The sequence below is a fragment of the Balearica regulorum genome, chromosome 2 (genome assembly GCF_011004875.1).
Source record: "Balearica regulorum gibbericeps isolate bBalReg1 chromosome 2, bBalReg1.pri, whole genome shotgun sequence".
In the NCBI taxonomy this organism is placed as follows: domain Eukaryota; kingdom Metazoa; phylum Chordata; class Aves; order Gruiformes; family Gruidae; genus Balearica; species Balearica regulorum.
Window position 1 is genome coordinate 67,503,978 of NC_046185.1, and position 22,227 is coordinate 67,526,204.

The window sequence follows — 22,227 nt, forward strand, 5'->3', positions numbered from 1 at the left end:
TCATTTTTTTTTGAGAACCCTGAAATACTTAACTGTTCCATGTCTTTTTTTTTTTTTTTTTTCCAATAACTAGATCACCAATGAGATTGTAAGACAGCTGATGGAACAGAAAGGTTTCTACAATTTGGAGAAGCCAGGAGAATTCACAAATGTGGTTGATGTCCAGTTTGTAGCAGCTATGATTCACCCTGGGGGAGGTCGGAATGACATCCCACAGCGCCTGAAACGCCAGTTCACCATCTACAACTGCACACTGCCTTCCAGTTCCTCTATTGATAAAGTATTTCGAACAATAGCTGAAGGCTATTTCTGTGAACAACGAGGTTTCCCTGCAGAAATATGTAGACTGGCTTCAGCATTAGTATCTACAACTCGAAAGGTTTGGCAAACAACAAAAGCAAAGGTAAAATCGCATCTTTTAAGAAGCCTTTGAAACATCTGTACCATGACAAAGCAACAAGACCCAGGTCTTTTGTACTGTCATGTGTGTTTGTACTTCATATTGTGAAGCTGTGACCTGTATGTATAACTGCTGGCTGATGCATCTGTTCTGTATTTGTTGTTATCAGCACCTATTTAGCTGAATGAAAACATAATCATAAGCAGTACCTTCTATAGCTAGTATAAGAATTACATCATATAAGATAGTAAACATAGCTGATGATAGCAATGTTTAAAGGTCTTCTGGTTAAGAAAATGTCAAGGGCATAAGGAACAATAAATTAAAAATTAGATAGGAATCTTCTGTAAAGGTGTTTGGGATTCTGAGAAACTTTAAAGATCTGAATTAAAGGAAAGAAGTCAAATTTGGTGGAGAGGGAATCAGTTCAAAACAAATGAAATCTGGTATTTACTAAATTCTAAATATTTACTACTTCCATTTCAAACAGGTTGTAAAAACATGTAACTGCAATTCCTAAAAAAATGTTGCTTGGAAATATAAAATAAAATTTATGTGTAGAATGACATTTGAAAAGGTAAAAGTAAAATTACAGCATAGAAATGTGTGCCAGATTTGATCTTCTAATGAAAAAAAGTGGAGGACAGTGGTGGGAAGATAGGAATAGGCAGGGATTTGCTAAATGATATTTTGTAGTCCAAAAAACGTTGGTCAGAATTTCCCAAACAGCTTAACTGTGGGCATAAACTTGGCTTACACAGAGAAATAGAATTCTAGTGAAACTATTGGCCAGTCAACTACTGACCAGAATATTCAGCAGAAATGGTGCTTATTACTGCTAATTAACTGCCTATAAAGAAAATTTAGCTTTTGCTAAGTTGCTCATTTTTTCAGATCTTCTTTTCTCATTTTTCTGCTCTCTTTGCTTTGCTTTTCCTCATCTACTTTTCCTTTTCCTCCTGAACTTTTCCTCACATCTTCTTGGAAAGGACAAAAGAGACTGATAGAAATGATCTGGAAGAAAGGGCAGGAGCAACACCGCAGATTAAGCAATGCTGACATTTTTACTGTGGCCTTTAATGACATCGTTAACTAAACTGTCTTGGCTACCCTTCATTCCATGTTCCTGGGACTTGAAAGATTCAAAGAAACTTGAGTGAAATCTATGTGAAATTAAAGAGCTGGTTATTGCTACTGTCATTTCTTCATTTTTTCCGTTGCCTCTTAAATGCCAAGTATGTATTTCTGCTTTAATGCAATATTGATTTTGAACTTTGTGAAAATTTCCATATTCATTTAATACTAGATAGAAAATATTTTTATTTAGTAGTTATGTGAATATAGCTTATGACATTATTTTGTAGATGTTACCAACTCCAGCTAAATTTCATTACATCTTTAATTTACGAGACCTCAGTCGTATTTGGCAAGGAATACTTACAGTTACTTCTGAAGTCTGCCAGAGCATCAGTGTTTTGGTAGCCTTGTTCCAGCATGAATGCAGACGTGTTATTGCAGACAGGTTCATCAGCCAAAGCGATAAAGACTGGTTTGAAGATATGATGGAAAAGGTAAGCAAATAATGTTCCAGTATTTGCCACAGAAAGAGGTCAATGAAATGTTTAATTACTAAAGCGATCCTTAACATGTTGTTGTAGATTGCTTATGCAGAACATGGTCTAAATCTATTTGAAGATAAATCCACAGAATTATACTTTGTGGATTTTTTGCGTGATGTCCCAGAAGCTACTGGAGATGAACCTGATGATGCTGAGTTGAATGCTCCTAAAATTTACGAGCCTATCCCATCTTTGGATTTTTTGGCTGAAAGACTACAGATGTTCATGCAACAGTACAATGAAACCATCAGAGGATCAAAGATGGATTTAGTATTTTTCAAGGTATTAGTGCCTGTAATTATATTAATACAGAAATTGCTGGGTCTTTTGCACTTACCGATACGTGGATTTTGTATGTTTTTATCAAATTATTTTGGAGATAGCTGAGAATGGCTAGCCCTGTATCCAATGAGCCTTACAAGTAAACTCTATAAAGCTATGCTGCTGCTGTTTCCTGGCTGCCTTCGCTCTCACAGATTATTCTTTGCAGTTCCCCATTTTTTCTTTCTCCTGCTTTGCATAATGCAAAACACAACTTATTTGTTTCTACAGTGCACATTGTGCATGTCATCTTGCATCTCTGAAAGTTACCTCCTTTTCAAAGGTCTCTTGATGCAGGATACTTTCTTCAGCTTTAAACTGGATAGTTTGGTAGATTTTTAGGGCATTTCAGATCAATTCTTGCTCTAAGATAAATACAGCAGTGGAATAAGAAATGTTTATAGTGTAGTTGTATTTTACTTTTGGCAACCTGTTTAGAGAGCCTGTAAATAGCTCAATTAAAAGGTTGGGGTAGGGTGTTAATCCACATCCTTTCTACTTTTCCTTCTGTCCCCTAAGGGACATGTCCTCAGCTCTCAGGCACTGCGTATGACCTTGCTTCATATGAGCTTGATACAAGGACATTTCTCTTGGGCTAGCCCTGCTGCCCACTGAAGTCGGGGGGAAATCTTATGTTGGTTTTTATGAAAGTACAGGACTCTTTGGCATAGGCTCCAGAGAAGTCGTCTAGCTGTTGAGAGGCATTTGCTTGGTGATGTGCTTCTAGTTGAATTTACATTATATTATATTTACATCTTTTCATCCCTTTTTCTCTCAATACACAGGATGCAATCATCCATTTGATTAAAATATCACGGATTATTCGTACTCCACAAGGAAATGCATTGTTGGTGGGTGTGGGTGGATCTGGAAAACAGAGTCTGACCAGACTAGCATCATATATTGCTGGATATGAGAGCTTTCAGATTACTTTAACAAGGTAACACAATGCAGTATACATAGACATTTGCTGCTTAATTTGCCATAGAAATGAACATCTCACAGTCAACTTAAAGAAATGAAAACTCATCAAACATTTTATCTCTCATTGTAAACTACATTTTCAATCAAAAGCAGCTGTGCAAATGCATGGTCTGTAGATGACAGATCCTGGGTCTTCATTTTTCTGCCTTTATGCTGTTGTGACAAGAAATCAGTCTTTTCTTCAGCATTTGAGTCTGCAATGCACCCTTGTGATATCCCACTGAAATACCATTTTGCACTAAAGATAACATGGAATGATCTGCTGATGTATTCTGCATAGTGGGCAAATGCTGATGGCCAGGGGAAATAGTAACTTTTTCTATAGATGCTTATGTACCCAGACTGTATTATTGCAACTGCTATCAATGACTTAACAGTACATAGTGCTAGAATTTAGTAATTTGTAGAAATTTGAAGTGACGGGGAGTAACTACTGCCTTCCATCTGTAAGAGCTGAGGTCTGGCAGCGTGTATTTCACTCTGCAAACTACTCAACACACTGAGAAATCTTCCTTAGAGAGATGCATCAGGTCTTTGAACAAAGTTATGAGGTTTCTGATGGAAGGAAAGAGAAAGACAGACATATCAAAGCCTCTTCCTGTGCCCATAAGTAGAAGGAAGGAACAGTGGGAACAAAAAAAGGAGGAAAAGAAAAAAGTGTAGAATCACAGAATAGAGTCCCTAGACTTGCCAGATTCAAAATGCATTAATAAGGCAAATAAATATTTCAGTCACTTAGGAAAGGTTCATTTGCTGAAGCTAACTGGAGGTGGGCTAAAAGCAGGTGGGTGAAAGTGTGTATTTACAAAGCAGATAGATAGTCATCTTTTGTAACTTGTCACAGGAGGCTGTGAAGGAAGATGGTATCAGCAGATTCATAAATCATAGAATCAGAATGGTTTGTGTTGGAAGGGATCTCAACGATCATCTAGTTCCAACCCCTGTGCCATGGGCAGGGACACCCTCCACTAGACCAGGTTGCCCAAAGCCCCATCCAACCTGGCCTTGAACACTTCCAGGGAGGGGGCAGCCACAGCTTCTCTGGGCAACCTGTTCCAGTGCCTCCCCACCCTCATAGTGAAGAATGGATACTGAGAGGAGAAGATGGACATACCTTCTAATATTCCTATACAATGACTATGAATATGGAGGGGGGAAGAAAGAAATGAGCAGTGAAGAGTGGATAGTGGCTCATGTTTTCTCTCTAAGTACCATTTCCCATTGCTGGTGTTAAGAGTATTGAGCTAGATGGCCTGCTATTCTGGTTGGATAGTAGTCGGTTGAACTCAATGATCTTAAGGGTCTTTTCCAGCCTAAATGTTTCTATGATTCTATGATTCTGACTCAGTAGAGAAATTCTTATGTTCTTGATGGAATACCACAAATCGCTGTAGTGACTGTAGCTGACACGTGCAAACTGATTGTTTTACAAGTTCTGCAGTGCTTGGATTAGGCATATTTATAGAGTAGTGGTATGATGGAGCTGAAAGAGAACTGGGAGATGTTTTGTATGGCATATTTAATTTCAAAATGGAGTATTGTTTTCAAATACTAAAGAATGGGATATATTTGTATTGCAAGTATAAGAAACTGATTTCAAAGAAAAGAGGTTCTTAACGTCAGCTTTAATTGGCTAAGAACATAAAGGACAATATCTGACATTTAATTAATGTTAATTTGTTTCATTTCATATTGCATAATCTTAAATCTATAGTTGAATTTGTATGGACTTCATCTAACTCTTACTTGTATGCATAAGCTGTAAGAGGCATAATGAAAAAACCAGTCATGGTCTCTTTTGCAGCAGAGTTAATCAGCCCAAGTAATAATGTTCAAACATCATTTCTGGGGCTTGATTTCAGTTAAACCAAATAACACAATAAAAACCTCAGTCTTGGTTATTCTTGTCTCTTAATGATTTCCTTTAATCTGCTCTCAGTATCTTCCAAAGATAATCCAGCTGTATTTACGTAATGGTTACAGGTATCAGAATGTACTTGACAACTTAATCCAGCTGTACTAACCTTCAGTTCTAATAAAGAGTGTACATCCACAGACTGTAGGGAGCCAAAGCAGCATACTTACCTTAGATGAAGTATTTCTCTTACCATCGTTTTTCCTAGCATGTTATTCTATTGATTTCACCTCCTTTCCTGTGATTTATTTTACCAAGTGAATCATTCACTTTGGGAAAACGTTTAAGAAAAAAACCCTAAAAAAATAAAGCCAGGAGATAAGGTATTAATTTCTTATGTAGATTTTTTCTTGCCCTAAAGAAGCTGAGCCAGATGATAGATATTTCTTAAAATGATCTGTAATTTTTGTTCTCTCTTTCTTTAATCCTTTTCTATCCCAGAACATATGCCACCAATAACCTTTTGGATGATCTGAAAATCTTGTACCGCACTGCTGGGCAAAAAGGAAAGGGCATTGTCTTTATATTCACAGACAATGAAATCAGAGATGAATCATTTCTTGAATACATGAACAATGTTTTAGCTTCCGGTGAAGTCTCAAATCTTTTTGCACGAGACGAAATAGGTGAAATCACACAAGATCTGATACCAGCAATGAAGAAGGAATATCCAAGGTGTACTCCCACTGCTGAAAATCTTTATAATTACTTTCTTGCTCGAGTTCGTAATAACCTGCATGTCGTTCTTTGTTTGTCTCCTGTTGGGGAAAAATTCAGAACTCGTGCACTGAAATTCCCAGGTCTGATTTCAGGCTGTACCATGGACTGGTTCCAGCGCTGGCCTAAAGATGCTCTTGTAGCAGTTGCACAGCATTTTTTAGTTTCCTACCATATTGAGTGCACAGATGAAGTGAAACAGAGTGTGGTTAACACCATGGGAACATTTCAAGATATAGTAGCTGAAAAATGTGTTGAATACTTTGAACGATATAGGCGACGCACATTTGTGACTCCAAAGTCTTACCTGTCCTTCATTGAAGGCTACAAAGCTATTTACAAAGAGAAGTTTGCCAATGTTGGAAGTTTATCTGAACGCATGAGAACAGGTACTGTAAAATCTGTTTGATTTTTGTTTGTTTGTTTTTAAAAACGTGAGAAAAATCTGAGTAAAAGAATGTAAAAGTATGGATTTAAATTGTGAGTTCACTTTCATTTCGAAGCAGACTCACGTTTTCAGCTGTGTTGTGTGTGGTTACAAAATATGTGGAGGTTTTGTTTCAATGAACTTTGTGAATGTTGCAGACAGCAGATGAGTTTTGAAAATAGTACTACTTAGCAGTTAAAATACCTGAAACTCCTGCTTTGACATGTATGCATGCCAAACAACTACTGAGATCCTAGTTTTCACATTTAAACATGCTAAAAGTAAATCTGAGGGAAGGTAAGTAAATGTTCAGATTCAGTCACTCTGAAAAATCTTTTAGAGAAACAGTTATATGTCATGTAAAATTTCCAAAATATTGCACTGCACAAGGTCATACACAGTAAACAATTAAACAGTTTCCAAACCTGAATGCTGTTTGGAGGTGAATGTGAACTTAAACTGTTTCTTCTCCCACTGTTGCCAGTTACAGAACTGAGCTATGTACACATATCTCTGTAGGCAGAGGGTGGCTGTGTGCCTGGAAGGAACATATGTGCTTTTTTTTGAGGGTTAGACAGATTTACATGATGCATTTACATTTAGATGCATGCATTTATATATAAGGATTTTTATACTTACAGCTTTTCTAGGTGATTTTCTCATTGTTTGATAAAAAAATTGGAGCATTGCATTGCTCAAGAATGTTTACTTTCTTCTACCCCCATCTCATCTGGACATTCATGTAATGTTGAATTGAGAAGCTCAGCCTAGTCTCCTTGTGTCTTCACTTGCATTGCTCAGAGTGCCATGTTCCTCCTCTTTGTTTTGTACAGAGAGTACACTCTGGTACCTCTTATGATCTCATGGATTTCTGAAATTGCACACATACTTCTTAAGAGTGCCGTTCACAATACCAATGCTTTTCAATATGTGCGTTTAATATTTAGTGTCCCTCTCATATATAAGAATATAAACAAGTGATCAAGTAACAAATTCTGAAGATTCTTACCCATTAAAAAAAAAAAAAAAAAGAGAAAGAAAAAGCTTTAAATAGCAAATGGATATTACCTCTGCTTGATTTTGGTATTCAACAAATGGGATCACTCACTGGAGTTTCTAAATATGAATCTAAGTGACTTACTTTAAGTATCCAGACTGCTTCACTGAGGTTTCTCTCTCAATAGGTCTTCCTATTGCTAAAATGGAATTTGTTCAACACAGGTCTTGCAAAACTGATGGAAGCTGAGGTTTCAGTAAATCAGCTCTCCAAAGAGTTGGTGATGAAGGAGAAAGATTTGGCTGTAGCTTCAAGAAAAGCTGATGAAGTTTTATTGGAAGTAACTATGAAAGCCCAAGCTGCCGAAAAGGTGAAAATACAGGTGCAAAAGGTAAAAGACAAGGCTCAGGCCATTGTGGATGAAATTGCCATTGATAAAGCAGCAGCAGAAGAGAAACTTGAAGCTGCAAGACCTGCATTGGAAGAAGCCGAGGCAGCCCTCCAGGTCAGAATTAAAGATTCTGAACATGCATGTTGTTGATGACGGTTATTTGTAATATTATGGCTTATGCTTCTGATTGGAAAAAAACTATTGAAAGGACTAGCACTGATCTGTTCACTGATGTAGAAAAAAACCTGAAAACTGAGGCAGTGGAGAGGTAAGATGAGCAGTACCTCCTTTACTCTCAGGTAATAAAGCAGTCATTGAGTGGTACGGTCTTTAAGGACTTTCTGCAGTACTGCTTCTGGATGACCTGCAAAACTACAGCAATTGCATTACATACACAGTCCTCCCAAAAAACATCTTTCTCTACCATCAAGTGATTCCTTAAATAAATGGTTTATTTTCTTTTTTTAATTTTTCAGACAATAAAACCTTCTGACATTGCAACTGTTCGCAAACTAGGTAAACCTCCTCATTTGATAATGCGAATTATGGATTGTGTGCTACTTTTATTCCAAAGAAAAATAGACTCAGTAACACTTGATCAAGAACGCCCATGTGTGAAGCCATCGTGGACTGAGGCTCTGAAGCTAATGAATAACTCAGGATTTCTTAGCATGTTGCTTACTTTCCAGAAGGTAAGAAGTTAATAGTGGCAGTATTACTCCTAGAACTATCTTTAGACATCATTTGAAAGTGTCTTCTACCTTCAAAGATAGTTTGAAATGGATGAGGCTTTTGTGTACTTCTAGTTGTAGATACCTTTGTGACTATTTCTCTCCATTTTCATGGTTCATTATTTCAGTAATCTCTCTCCTGGGCCACTCAGTTTTGATGGCAGACGCAAATATCCCAAGCACTAGATCAAATCTTGAGAAGCTTAGTGTTATCTTTATTCAAGCAGTTCCTGCTTCTCAGTAGGAATTTACCTTAAAAGGACTCACTGTTGATTTTTCAAATGGTTCACCATCTCCAGTGCTACCAGGCCCGTTTGCATATAGGGTGCTCTAGAACTCGATCTCCAGAACTGTTTGGTGGGGAGCTAGGAGGAAATACAGAACAAAATGAGCATCCTGTCAGGAAAAATAGTGAGATATTTGGGACCTTTCAGGTCCTTTCACTAGAAACAGTTCTTTCACTAGAAAAGTAGTGAAATGCAGAATGAACTGAAAACCTTAGTATCAGCTGTAAGAAAAATAAAAGCAGGAGAGAAACTTGTCCCATTTACAACAAGATTCACTGGACTGTGAGACAAGGGAAATTTCTCTGCAGGGAAGAGAAGAAAGATGTCACAGGTAGCTGGACCAGAAAAAGAGCTAGGTTGGAATACGGAATGGTGGAATCATGGCCCAACTTTTAAATCCAGAAGACTAAGCAGGTTTTGGCAAAACTTTGGTTTTCTGCAACGTTGCAGAAAACTTGTACACTGATTTTTTAATCTGCTTCAGCTGTGCGTTTTGCTGATGCCTATTCTAAGCTGCTGGAGTGGTTTTGTTGTGCAGATGAGGCTCAAAACCATGATTCTCACTATCCCCAGGAGCCATTTCTCCCAGTGAGCTGTATTGACAAGGCACCACATGGAAACTTGCACTGCCTCTGTAGACAGTCTCTTCCAGTCAATCTGGTCACTTTTCCAAGTGCTATCTTCACTAAACAGAGAGAGATGAGTTTAAAGATAATGGGGACTAATTATGCACTCCTTACTTCAAGCTTCTCTCTAATGAGGCTTCCAGTTTGGGCACTTATTAATAGTGCATGTGTTCCTGCTGGTAGTTTGCAACACATTTAACTTTACTCAGGGGGGTCAGAACAATCTCTGTGGGACTGAGTTCTTGCAGAAAGTGATACTGATGAATGTGGTGAAAAACACTGGACTGCTTCTATCCCCGATAAGGTACTTCACATGCTGTCCTCCTGCCTCATTTCTTCTTTCTAACATTGAGTATATATGAGAAGAACGCTCATAATGTCTGGAGTTCTGAGTAGACTACACTGCTTACTTGTTTGTGAGATTTTTGTTCTTTCCTAATTTTTTTTTAGGCAAGGAAGGTTCCTTGGGTTTAAAATTTATTACTTAGAAGGAAGAGCATGACATTTTTCAAGCTCTTGAACAGAGATTTAGGCCACTGCTCATTAGTCTTTCCTTCACATTTGCCAGCTTGCTAGCTCATAATTTTGAGTAGGAGAATGAAAAAGTCAAATTGTTTGTCCAGCACTATTTTACATTTTAGCAAATGCTTATGGTGAAAACATCACCATGTCTGATCTTAGGAATCATATAATGAATGTCTTTGTTATTATAGTAGCTAGGGATCAGACAAGTACAAGACAGTCCTTTCTGCTATGCAGAAAAGCAGGAAAAGGGTATATTGCTTGACAGTATGAATGGAGGATGATTTTTAGATGCATTAAAAGAAAGGCATTAATACATTGCCAAAAATGGAAGATTCTTAATGCCTCTATTGTTAAGCAACTATTGTTACCCTGTATAAGCTCTTCTACTTTCTACATTGCTTAAGGAGATGAATTCAATTTTCTTCTGACACTTACATAATTATAGATTAACTACCATCATCAAAGATCTGGCTTTTCATGTTCTCAACAGATTGTGAAGGGGAGAAAAATCTGAGATTAGAATAATGAAGTGAACAGCTGAAAGAAATCGCTTTTACAGTTAAGGAAAAGGGTTAGCTGCAGTGAAATGAAGTCAGTGCCTTGCAGTTTCACCCTTTTCCTTCCTGAAGCTGCTTGTTTGACTCCCTTAGCTGTGTTCACACTGGTCCATGTCTGATGACTTGATGATCTTGTTCAGGGAACTAGCCTAGAAGAAAACTAATCACTAGTTTGCTTAGATTTCCATCATACTAACTTCCAAAGTAGCTTACTGAGCATTGGTGTAGGTATTAAAGATGGAGCAAGAACATCTGGTTGAGGAGAGTAAAGAAGGTACAGTCCTGTGGCAGCAATAACTTAGATCAGCTTAAGTTGTCATGGAGCTATGAGTGCAAGTAAAGTCTGTAAATCTTATGGGCCAAATAGGAGTATTAAATGCAAACTCAAGTCAATCTGTTGCAATAGAAGTAGGAACTATTTTCACTTGAGTTCACAAAACCCAGCTAATCTTCTGTCCTTTATAAGAGTGAATGGCAACAGTATAGTTTTGTTCATTTTTTCTGTAAGAAGTGGTAGCACCATGGTTTTAAAAAGAAAAATGTTTCTGTGAAGCAGGCTTTATTCTAAAATCTATTTTAAAAACCAATTTTTCTTTTCCATTGACTAGGACTCAATTACAGGAGAAACTGTGGAGCTTTTAGAGCCTTATTTGGATATGGAGGATTATAATCTTGAGATTGCTAAAAAAGTTTGTGGAAATGTAGCAGGTCTTTGCTCATGGACACAAGCAATGGCTTACTTCTATGGTATTAATAAAGAAGTTCTTCCCCTTAAGGTATTTCATATTACTCTTTTTTTTTTTTTTTTTTTTTTCTGAGGGATGATTGTAGTTGAATGGAAAAAATGTCATGTTATTTTGGCTAAAAAAGATTGTGAGTTACAAGAGATTCTTGTTTCTTCACATCCAGTTGTGAAGTCAAGCACACAGAGGTTAAATACGTCCTGGCAATTTTTACCCCTTTCACAGCTACCCTGTGGTACAGTTGTTACTTGTGTGAAACACAATCAGTTTTCAATGGGAGCCTTAGTACACAGGTTCTTTGTAGAGCCTGGCTATCTGCAAGTGGGGGATACCGATACTGACTCTGCTCTCACACTTGCTGCCAGGCATTATGGTTTCAAGAAAACTTTCTCCTCAGTCCTACTGGCCTGGTGAGGAGCATACTCATTGTGGTCTTGGTAGAATCTGGGAGAGGAGAGACCATTGTTGGCATAGAAGTATTCTTTAATGAATTTAGCTGGAATTCAGCTCTCTAAGAAAACGTTGGAGTGTCAGACTGCTACATGTGACTGTATACATGATAAAGTAAGTAGTCACCTGGCATAGAATTGTGTTGTAACATTGAACTACAGTAGAAAGGGATCAGCTACCATTGTCTGCATTCCTACAGATAAATTTTTGTCTTGGAAATGTTTCATTTATGAGCATATTGAGAAAAAGAACTTTTAATATTTCTATAGTGATTTATAATCATTGCTTCTACGGGGGATTTTATGGCTCTTTTCTGAAGAAATACCTTCAATTGGTTATGCTTCCACTCTACTTATGTTCAGTCTCCTATTGTATAAGCCACTGTATTAATGGTATATTCAAAACTCTTGGCATATTCTTTTAGTATATCTAGACAGATCTGATTCAAATTTGTTAAAAGGGTGATATTTTTGATCTGGGTAACTGATAGAGAAGACTATATTTCTGTGATATATAAGTAGCAATTCCCTTTTCAAATTCTAGGATGTTCACTAATGAAAACAGAATTTGAAATGTGGTTATTGAGAGCTATAAAAGAGAGCAAGACCTAGGGGAAATAGTGGCTTTACATGCAGATGCAGCTCTGAAAGCTGCAAAAGTGCTCTTGCAGTTTTTATTTGAAAATATATGACTTAAGATTAAGTATAAATTTAATTTTGTATTCAAGTATTTACATTCTTGTCACACTGCAGCTGAAAAAACTGAGCATGCGTTTCTTGGTGAAGTGGTGCCTATTGTCAGGTATAGCAACAGTCACAAATATTTTGAAACTGAAGGTGACAGAAGGAGGAACTGTTTAAAGTATGCAGGAGATATTGCAGGAAGCACTGGAGTGATGCTAAGAAAATAATTGAAAATAAATGTACAATTAAACTGCATAAAGTACTAGCACAGGCTAAATCATTCAGTGCTAAAAGCAGGTTTACTGAATGAATTAATCAAGCTGCTTTATCCTAACTGCTGTTCTAGGCGATAACCCCCCTTCAACACCTGCAAAATCCATCTAAGATATTTTTAAATTGCATCTTAACTGAGACTCAGTGCCTCATTTATCTTAAATGTGACAACTTGTGAAAACTAATTAATAGTGATTTATATTTTAGTAAATATAGTCTGCAAAAATTAACTCATTCCTAGAAATGGATACCTACATTCTTTAGATATGTGGCCTGCAGCCTAAGGGTCATTAGTTAGAATCAAACACAGAAAGTATAACCAAATGTTGCCTGCAAATACAATGCTGTGTAGTTGCTTATCATACAGTGTTCACCATGTGTGTGCTTCTTTCTTATAAACCTTCATCATGACCGTGAGCCTCTAGCTTGTTACCTAGTAAATAAGTCTCCTGGATTAACCTGATAATTCTGAAACACCATTTGCTATTTATCCATTAGTTGAAGAATATAACAGCAGAATGAAGAAGTGAAGAAGTGCTGTGATTCTGTTAGCCTCCAATTAAAATACTGTGTACAGGGGTATAATTTCCCTTAGAGATGTCTCCAGTGGTTTTAATTAAATTCTCCTTAGGCTGTTATGATGATCAAGGGAAGTTTGTCTACAGTTTATAAATTCTGTTTGATATTGAGGATTCTCCCTGTCAAACTCAGTTTTAAATATGAGACTTTATTGCCTTTTCTGCTTTCACTTGTCTCCATGCTGAACTAAAAACCACAGCAGGCACTAAGAGGAAATCTTGCACCTGAGGAAGAGGTAACAGCCAAGGAGTGTCAAAATGTGATGGTCATCCATTTAAATAAGTGTGTCCTTGTCAAGGTGATGCTCACTGGGCAGGAAAACAAGCATTCAAGTCTGAATTCAAGGCCCACAATGACTTTGGAAGGAAAGCATATACTCTGGGGGGGGTGAAGGGGAGAATTAGATCACCTAACAAAACAGATTGAAGTCAGGACATGTAACTGAATGGAAAAAATGCAGAATCTTTCAGTAGCTAGTAGAGGCTGTGAAAAGCAGATAAGAGGCATGATTTCTGTGCCTTTCAAAGGTTGTTTTAATACCAAAGAATGGTCAGAGATAGCAAAGAAATTGAGGCCAAGATTTTATTAATGTCACTCTGCATGGATCTGTTTGCATGTGTACATATGAATATATGTATACATATGTATAAATTTTTTTAGATTGGTGAAGTGAAAACATTGGTTTTGGAATGTCTGCAAAACCCATGTATGTGTTTGCCTCTCTCATAATGTTGCCCTAAATAATGATGAATCCAAACTTACTGTGATATTGAGGCTCTGAAAAGTTGATACAAAACAATGAAGTGTCTATATGAAAAATCTGCAGCGATCCGGGACAGGAGCAGCTTGAGACTGCATTGCCATGAAGAGCTGTCAGTCAGATGCCATGTGCCCAGGACAGGACTGAAGCAAAAGGCAAAAGTGGTCACCCAGCACATCAACAGAGGCTCATGAGCAAAGTGACAGTGACCAAGTGCAAGAAGCCTTCTGGCCTGGTCCAGCAGTAGTGAGTGCTCAGTGGACTGTAAGAACAGTGCACTTGGAAAGCTAGAATTCCCAAAACAAGAGAGATGCTAGGAAAATTCCAAATCTTCCTTGCCTGCGGTCAGCTCTAAAGTTCTAGCTGCGTTATTTCTTAAAGGTTCTCCTATTTCTTGTAACATTTTCTGAATTTACTGAGCAACAGCTGCTCTTCAGAGTGCTCTGAGGTTGGTCTGAGCATTCAATTCAAGAGTGGGGATAGCATTAAATGGTGTGAGGTTTTTTTATTGGAGAAGGCATTTTTATTTAAATACCTTCTTGGATCAGGGCCAGATATACTCGGTGCTTTGCAAAATTGAGTTTGCAATGAATCTATGAGAAACTTATGGCTATGTCAATACTAATAAATTAAACAGGACCAGGGAATTTTTCTAGACACTGGAAAGTGATCATCTACACTATTAAGTTGTTAGAATGATCCCTAGTGTGAATTTGGTCTTGGCTAAGCAGCATTTTCTCAGCAATCTCTGGGCACCTTTAAGGAACTAGCTTGGTCCAAGCACCATTTCCACGAAGCTGTTGGCATGCAGCTGTACTGTTTTAGAGGCTGGGAGAGCCTAATGTGAGCTGTTTTACACTAGTTAACCTCAGTGCCAGAGAAAGGTCCTGGGCATGTTTAATTTAACAGTATAGTTGTGGACTGTAATTACATGTTTATTCGTCCTGGTTTTACGTTGAATGCAAAAAAGTTTAAAAGGGGCAGGATCATCTCACCACCTGCTATGAAGTCCTCTCTGATGGCATCTCGGAAGAAGGTAAAATAGCTTAACAATTTAGTCTGTGGCCCTTGTTGGCACAGGTACTGTCTCCATACTTGCCCCATGCAGACAGATGCAGAGCGCAGGTAGAGGCACTGGCTGGAGCAGATGTCAAGGGGATTGTCTGTGTGGTTCCCCACAATGCCAATGGCAAGAAAAGGCTGAAGCTGCTGCTGTCACGCACGCCTAGGCATGTTCTAGCATAGCCCCCCCTCTCCGGGAGCACAGATAAGAGTGTGGATCTCATGTCTCGAATCCTCGTGATTCATTCGCATAAAATCCATTTATTCAGGCTTTCACACTGCATCCAACTGGAACAAATTGTGAATCTTTGCTTGCTGCGTGACTCAGAGGGATGAAATGAAGGGTGTAAAGCTTGTTCACATAGCAATGCCACTAAAATTAGAAAGGCCACTGTGGTTCTCTGTGGTTGGGAGATACATTTCCTTCCCACCTGTAATTGGCTGGAAATCTTTGTATGAACCTGCTTGTGACTGTAATAGCCTTCTTGTGCCGAAGATTCTCCTTGGCAGCAGGACTTGCCTCCTGATCTCATGGCAAAGGTCTGCGCAGGAAGCTGCCAGGCAACCTGCCAGTGATGTTAATACAAAAGCAGTGCCTGTACCGATGTAATTTTGAAAAATGGAGTTGGAAAGAAAGACAGGAAAAGAGCAAATAGTGATCATTTCATAGGGTAATCTGAAACAAGTAGTCTTTCTGCCTTTGGGAATCACATCAGTTGGTCATCCTAGTATGTTAGCAGTCATTCTTATGCATCCAACCATTATTCATCACATATGATTAAGCAGCCTATGAATCAAACTAATACCAAAATGTATTACTACTTTATTATGATTACCCTAAAGTTGACTGAAAATTTTTTTTAAATTGTCTGTGACATAATTTCTTATTATAAGTTGTCTTCTAGAGATCCTGTAAAGTCTTGTGTAAATAATTTTGGATTTTTTTTTCATGTCAGAATACAATATATTTTTAATTTGTACTCGTCTGAAATATTGTTTGTTGTCCCTACATCTTCAAAGCTGGTTGCCTTTTAAGAGCTTTTAAAAACTGGGAAGTCTGTTTTATCAGTCTTTTTCACCTTTCTGGGTGCACGGAGATCTGTTTTTCATATTTACAAGGCATCATTGTTCATATGTATTGGGAATTCACATGGTCATTCTTTTCCATTGAGGTTCACATCCTGCAGTGATAAATGCTGAGGTGAAATATGAATCCACACAGTCAGGTGTTCTCTGTTGTTCCAGCTGTTCTGCCTAGGCTGTTCTTCCCAACTCTCCAAGGATCTTGTTCCCTGGTTAACCTCACTATTTTTCAGTTGGGGGTGAAACAATATGTCATAACTTTGGTTTCCTTCCAGTTTTAGCCCTCGCAGAGCTTAAGGATAAGAGGATGCTCTGCACTGGGGAAGGGGGAGCGAGGGTGAGGTAGGACAGAGAGGGTTGGTGCAGGGCTCTTTCTGCATCTCAGTAAGAAAGGCCCAACAACAGATGGCTTACTGAGGTAACTGGTTTAATAAGACAGAATAATAAAAGGAGTTTATAATAGCTTGAATAATCAAAAGAGAGACTTTTCTCTCCATGGACAGGATCTGCTCTGTGCAGCATGCCATAGGAAAATTTATCCAGGCTTTGTCTGAGGCTGCATGAATGTGGGGTGCCCAGCATCTGAAGGGATGTAAGATTTACTCACTATCTATTTTTCTCTTATTATTATGGATCTTTTAAAAACAGTTATCTTATTAAGCCATTTGTTGTCGGACCTTTCTTGTTAAGATCCAGAAAGAGCCCTGCACTGTCTCTCTCTCTCACCTCACCCTCCCCACCTCTCCTGTATGCAGGACACAGTAACACTATGTCACCTATTCAAAACTCCTTTACTGTTTAAACTTTTCCTGATAGTCCAAGATTCACTAAAAAATAATGGCAATGGTTCTGAAGTCTGTTTAGCTGGGTCTTAAGAAGACTTACTGAGTTAACAGTGTTTATCTCTAGGAGAAGCTGTTTAATGTGCTCTTTGATAAACAGTGGAGTAAAAATATTTCAGCATTCTTACATGATGGAAATCTTATGAGCAGCCATTTCGCTGGCTAATCTCCATTATAAAATATTTGTTTATCTCCAGGATCTGTCAACAGACACAGCGGCTACAGTAAATGAATTTTTTGCTGACAGTGCTATTCTCTAGATGTGTAATTTGTAAAGCAGTACTACTTTGTTGATTAGGACATATATGCTTCTCTAATTCCCTACTCACAGACCTATCTTTTGAAATCCACCAGACTTCATGTTACATTTTTTATCATGCCTAGATCTCAAAATATGATCTTTGTATCTCTCTTTTTTTTTCCCCCCTATGCAAAGCAAGAAGAATTTGCTGATTTTAGCATATTTTGATAAGAAATGAATCTATATTTTTAGTCAAGATCTAATGTAAAAACCGAACCCATGGTTATACTGTTTACTAAGAGTCATCCCAGAGATTCCTTGTACTTTTACTCTTCTAGTGTGATATGTGAGTGTCAAGTTTCCTACTTGTAGTAAGACAGTTTTTACAGATTCTTGGTTTCCATCTTCATAACTCCTATAGCAGAAAAAATAGAAATGATACATGATATTTAAACAAGTCTTTTAAATATTCAGAGTAAATGGAAGCAACCTTTATCTGTAAGTGTGAATTTCATAAGAACTTTGTCAGTCTCTAATCCTTTGCAAACATATATGTGGAAACACATTCTGAATTCACAGAATACTTTTTTTTTCCCCCTGTTAGGAATATACAAGTTAAGAGGCCATATTTAAATGACTGGCAACTCATCATTCAAATTTATATAGAGATGTGAGAAAAGTTTATAGAGTTTTAGTTTCCAGAGGAACAAAAAAATGTGTTTGCTATATTTTGATTGTAGAAGTAATTGATGGGGAAAGAGAGGAGAAAAGTAGTTTCCATTATCATTATTGTTTTATAATCCATGAGGACAATCTTAATTTTCTTTTGCACTGAGTATATATTACAGAAAAATTTGAGTGGCCTCATATATCTACTATACAGCTATTTCAAGTGTATTGTGATTTCAAGTCATGGATCATTGTGTGATCAATAGATCATTCTGAAGATATTATTAAAGCATTTGAAGATTGCATTGAATACTTTTAATGTTATGCCTGTGTTCCCATTGTAGATTGAAAAGTAAAAAAGGAAAAAACCTGCTGTCCTCTTCAATATGTATTATTTTTAAAAGTACCCAATGCAGTACAATACGCGCCATTAAATGAATGTCATTTGTTCTTGCCAAATAACAGGTATTAACTACTCTTTACTTTTAAATGTTTGTAGGCAAATTTAGCCTTGCAAGAAGGAAGACTTGCAGCTGCCCAAACAGAATTGAATAATGCACAAATTCAGCTGGATGAGAAACAAATGGAACTGGATCAAGTACAAGCCATGTATGATACTGCTATGAAAGAGAAGCAGGCCTTACTTGATGATGCTGAGGCATGCAGAAGGAAGATGAACAATGCTACAGCTCTGATTGAAGGATTAGGTGGAGAAAAGGTACAAGCACATACGAGTAGGTTTCTAGCACAGAGTAGGTGCTCAGTTTTGAGAATACTCTGTAATGATCATTAGTAGTGCTCAAGAAATTCAAGGCACGGTGACATCTTGATGTCATATGACGCTTTATTTTAGTCATATGTATGTTTTTTGCTTGAAGTTAATGTATCTAACACAGTAAAACAATTTCTTGTGTTAACTTAATTCTTCTGTATGAAGATTTATGTCATGTCATATGGCTCGTATTGGGATAAAGTTCAGATTTAAAGCCAAGGAGCCAAATTCCTTTTAGCTTTAGTAAGAAGAGGAATTAGGCTTAACCTAAATAATTGGCCTAAAATATTTATAAGAAGGATTACTCTCTTTTTCTCACCAAGTGTACAAGAATAGGAATTTGAAGCTTGACTAATTTCCTGAAATATATTTGAAGTTCAGATTTCTACTGGAACCTTTTACAGAATTATGGGCTAATCGTTATCCTCTGCAATGAGCTTGAAATTTACCTTTCCTATGCAGCTTCAGCCTGCAGGTTTCCAGAGGAAGCAGGATAGTCTTTTTTTCTCATTATTTGCTTTGATAATTCCTTGGTTGATTTCACACAGAGTCAAAACTGCTGAAAGCTTTGACTTCAATCATTGTGTCTTGTGCAGCCAGGACTTCAGCATTTGTTTGCATAGCTATACTTCAAAATACATCAGTAAAAAATGTTAGATGGTTTATCATATTTTTCAGTGAATTTCCAAATTTAAGAGCAATACCAAAATAGGAAATTGCAGTGCCTTATTGTGGGTTTTCTGAAGCCTTGTGTTATGAGGTCTCGTAAGAGCTGTTATTTCATTCTACTTTTGAAAATTCAGACAAAAAATTAAAAGACTACATGGCACTTGGAGCCTTGGGAAAACTCACACTGGGTTAAATGTGTATTTTCTAAATTTAGAACATGTAGGTCCTGACCAAGATTGCATTCAGAGTGATTGGAAGGAAACAGAAATCTGGAGAGAAAGGAATAAATAAAACTCAAAACTAATACTCCAAAAATCACAGAATCATGGAATAATTGAAATTGGAAGTGACCTCTGGAGATCATCTAACCCACCTGCACACACACTCAAAGCAAGGTCAAATAGAGCTGATTGCTCAATGCATTTTCCAGTTGGGTTTTGAATAGCTCCAAAGATGGAGACTATTCAACCTCTCTTGGCAACCTATTCCAGTCCTTGACCATTCTCACTGTAAAAAAGTGGTTTTGTATGTTTAATGGGAATTTCTTGTATTTCTGAAAAGAGCCTGGCACCATCATCTTTACACCCTTCTGTCAGGTATTTGTACGTATTGATTAAATTCCACCTGAGCTGTCTGTTCGCAAGGCTAAACAATCTCAATTCTCTCAGCCAAGGCTGCCCCTGACCTTTACGTCCCTGACCAGTTATTTCTTGTTTGCAAGTCTGAGATTCAGGAAACCTCCTTCCCTCATTAGATCCTCAGTTACCTGTGCTAAGAATTTTTTGTCAGTGCACTCCTGGATTGTTTGTGTCTTGCTGTGTTGTTCCTCCAGCAGATATCAGAGTGGTTAAAGTTCCCTGTGTAGATCAGGGCCTGTGAATGCACGATTTCTTCCCATTGTCTGAAAAAGACTTCATCTACTTCTTCCTGATCACATTGTCTCTAACAGACACACACAGCATCACCCGTTTTGGTCTGCCCTCTAATCCTAACCAATAAGCTCCCAAGTGGCTCATTGTCTACTCTAGAGTCTCAGATGCAGACCTCCGTGCATTCCAGCCTGCATACACCTGTTGCAGCAATCCAGTTGTAGAAGCCTTACCACCATGTCTCTGTGATCCCCATGAGATCATGACTCTGCAACCACATGCAGACTTCTAATTCCTCATTTGTTCTCCATGCCATGCACATTAGTGTACAAGCACTTCAGAGAGGTGCCCAGCTATGCTAATTTCCCAGTGTAGATTTAGATTAGATGTAAGTAAGAAATTCTTCACTATGAGGATAGTGAGGCACTGGAAGAGGTTGCCCAGAGAAGTTGTGGATGCCCCCTCCCTGGAAGTGTTCCAGGCCAGGTTGGATGGGGCTTTGGGCAGCGTGGTCTAGTGGAGGGTGTCCCTGCCCATGGCAGGGGGGTTGGAACTAGACGGTCTTTAAGGTCCCTTCCAAGCAAACGATTCTATGATTCTATGATTCTATTCTATGAAACAGTATGAAAACTATCCTCATCATTCTGTCTGGTAGGCAATTCTTTGATTATGTGGATATGCTTGGAGTGGTCCTCCATTAGCCCTGTTTTATTGATTACAAGATCCCTACTGTTTATATCACTCCACATATTTTGTCTGCCAACCTGGTCCTCCACCTCCTCACATGATTGTTGGTCATCCTCTGCCTCCCACTTTGTTCCTCCTTTAAAGCACTTCTTACCAGTTTAGCCAGCTTGTTGGCAAAGATGTTTTTTCTCCACTTGATCAGGTGGTTGCCATCTCTTCCAAGCAAACTTCTACTTCTGAAAAGAATGATTTAAAGCCAAAAATACTCCTGGTTCAAAGAACAATTATTTACCAGAAAAAGATAAATTCTTAACTTAGATCTTCATGTTAGTTATGTTAGTTTTGTGCCAGCCTAATCTAACTTCTTTATAATATTTTACACACAGCTTCGTTGGACAACAAGCAGCAAAAACTTTCAAAATCAAATTATTAATTTAGTGGGGAATGTTCTTCTGGCCACTGGATTTCTCTCTTACTCTGGACCTTTCAATCAAGAGTACAGGAACTTGCTGCTCCAATTGTGGAAGAAAGAGATGGACAACAGCAAGATTCCTTATAGTAATGTAAGTGTTCATGCTCTATCCTGACCTTACTTTTGCCTTGCAGAGAATAATGTTCAGAGCATTCCATTCCAAAAAAATGTATGATCGGAAGATTATTTACAGGCTGTCCCATTCCATTAAATTTTTAATAAATAAAAAATCTGAACAGTTGACAACTGACCTTCTAAAAATCTGTGAATGCAGGTTAAGATCCTCTTTATACTGTCATGCATTGCAAGATTGGTATATAGGCCATTGCTCTGGAAAATCTGAGAGAGACATGCTGTCTGAGGTCAGCTGCTCTGGGAGGAAGTTGCATAATATGGGAAACGAAGTAAAATTTACCAGCTTAAAATAGATTTACCTTATCCTAAGGGGTTCCATCAGGTAGTCACAGTTTCCCCCCCTAAATCGGTGGTTTTTTGCAAATGCCATGTTGTGTCCATAATTTCAGTCATAAAGTCAAGCAAATTGGCTGCATCGAGCATTTACTGTAAGTGAAAACTATGTATATTGAAGAAAACACGGGTTGTAACTGTCTCCCTCAACATTTTAAGTTATCCCCTTACAATGAATAACTTGTGAATATGTGGTTGAGAATGCCACCCCACAACTGGTATTGCTGTGTCTTTGAAGCAGCAGCTCCCAAGTTAAGCCCAGAGGATGGTAAAGAGGTGGGGAGGTTGGTCTGTGGCTTCTGGGTTGGAGGGGAGTTATGCCCCAACCAACTTCCAGGGACGCAGGAGGATTTACCCTGTTTCCACTTTTACCACCTACAGTCTCATGTGCTGCCACTAAAAATCTGC

At 38.0% G+C, this 22,227-nt stretch overlaps 1 protein-coding gene and 1 long non-coding RNA gene across 2 annotated transcripts in view; one reads left to right on the plus strand and one right to left on the minus strand.

Moving 5' to 3' along the window:
- LOC104633111 (dynein axonemal heavy chain 5) overlaps nucleotides 1-22,227 on the plus strand; it is a 169,455-nt gene that overhangs the window by 89,008 nt on the left and 58,220 nt on the right. The window contains exons 52-61 of the mRNA XM_075744633.1: nucleotides 74-403; nucleotides 1,765-1,971; nucleotides 2,059-2,301; nucleotides 3,126-3,280; nucleotides 5,681-6,345; nucleotides 7,605-7,885; nucleotides 8,248-8,463; nucleotides 11,106-11,273; nucleotides 18,382-18,600; nucleotides 21,266-21,442. Of these exons, the coding sequence (XP_075600748.1) occupies nucleotides 74-403; nucleotides 1,765-1,971; nucleotides 2,059-2,301; nucleotides 3,126-3,280; nucleotides 5,681-6,345; nucleotides 7,605-7,885; nucleotides 8,248-8,463; nucleotides 11,106-11,273; nucleotides 18,382-18,600; nucleotides 21,266-21,442 (2,661 nt within the window). The remainder of the gene's footprint in view (nucleotides 1-73; nucleotides 404-1,764; nucleotides 1,972-2,058; nucleotides 2,302-3,125; nucleotides 3,281-5,680; nucleotides 6,346-7,604; nucleotides 7,886-8,247; nucleotides 8,464-11,105; nucleotides 11,274-18,381; nucleotides 18,601-21,265; nucleotides 21,443-22,227) is intronic.
- The window catches only part of LOC142600420 (uncharacterized), a 51,126-nt gene continuing 49,929 nt past the window's right edge, over nucleotides 21,031-22,227 (minus strand). Inside the window, exon 3 of the long non-coding RNA XR_012833891.1 lies at nucleotides 21,031-21,115. This is a non-coding gene — a long non-coding RNA (uncharacterized LOC142600420). The remainder of the gene's footprint in view (nucleotides 21,116-22,227) is intronic.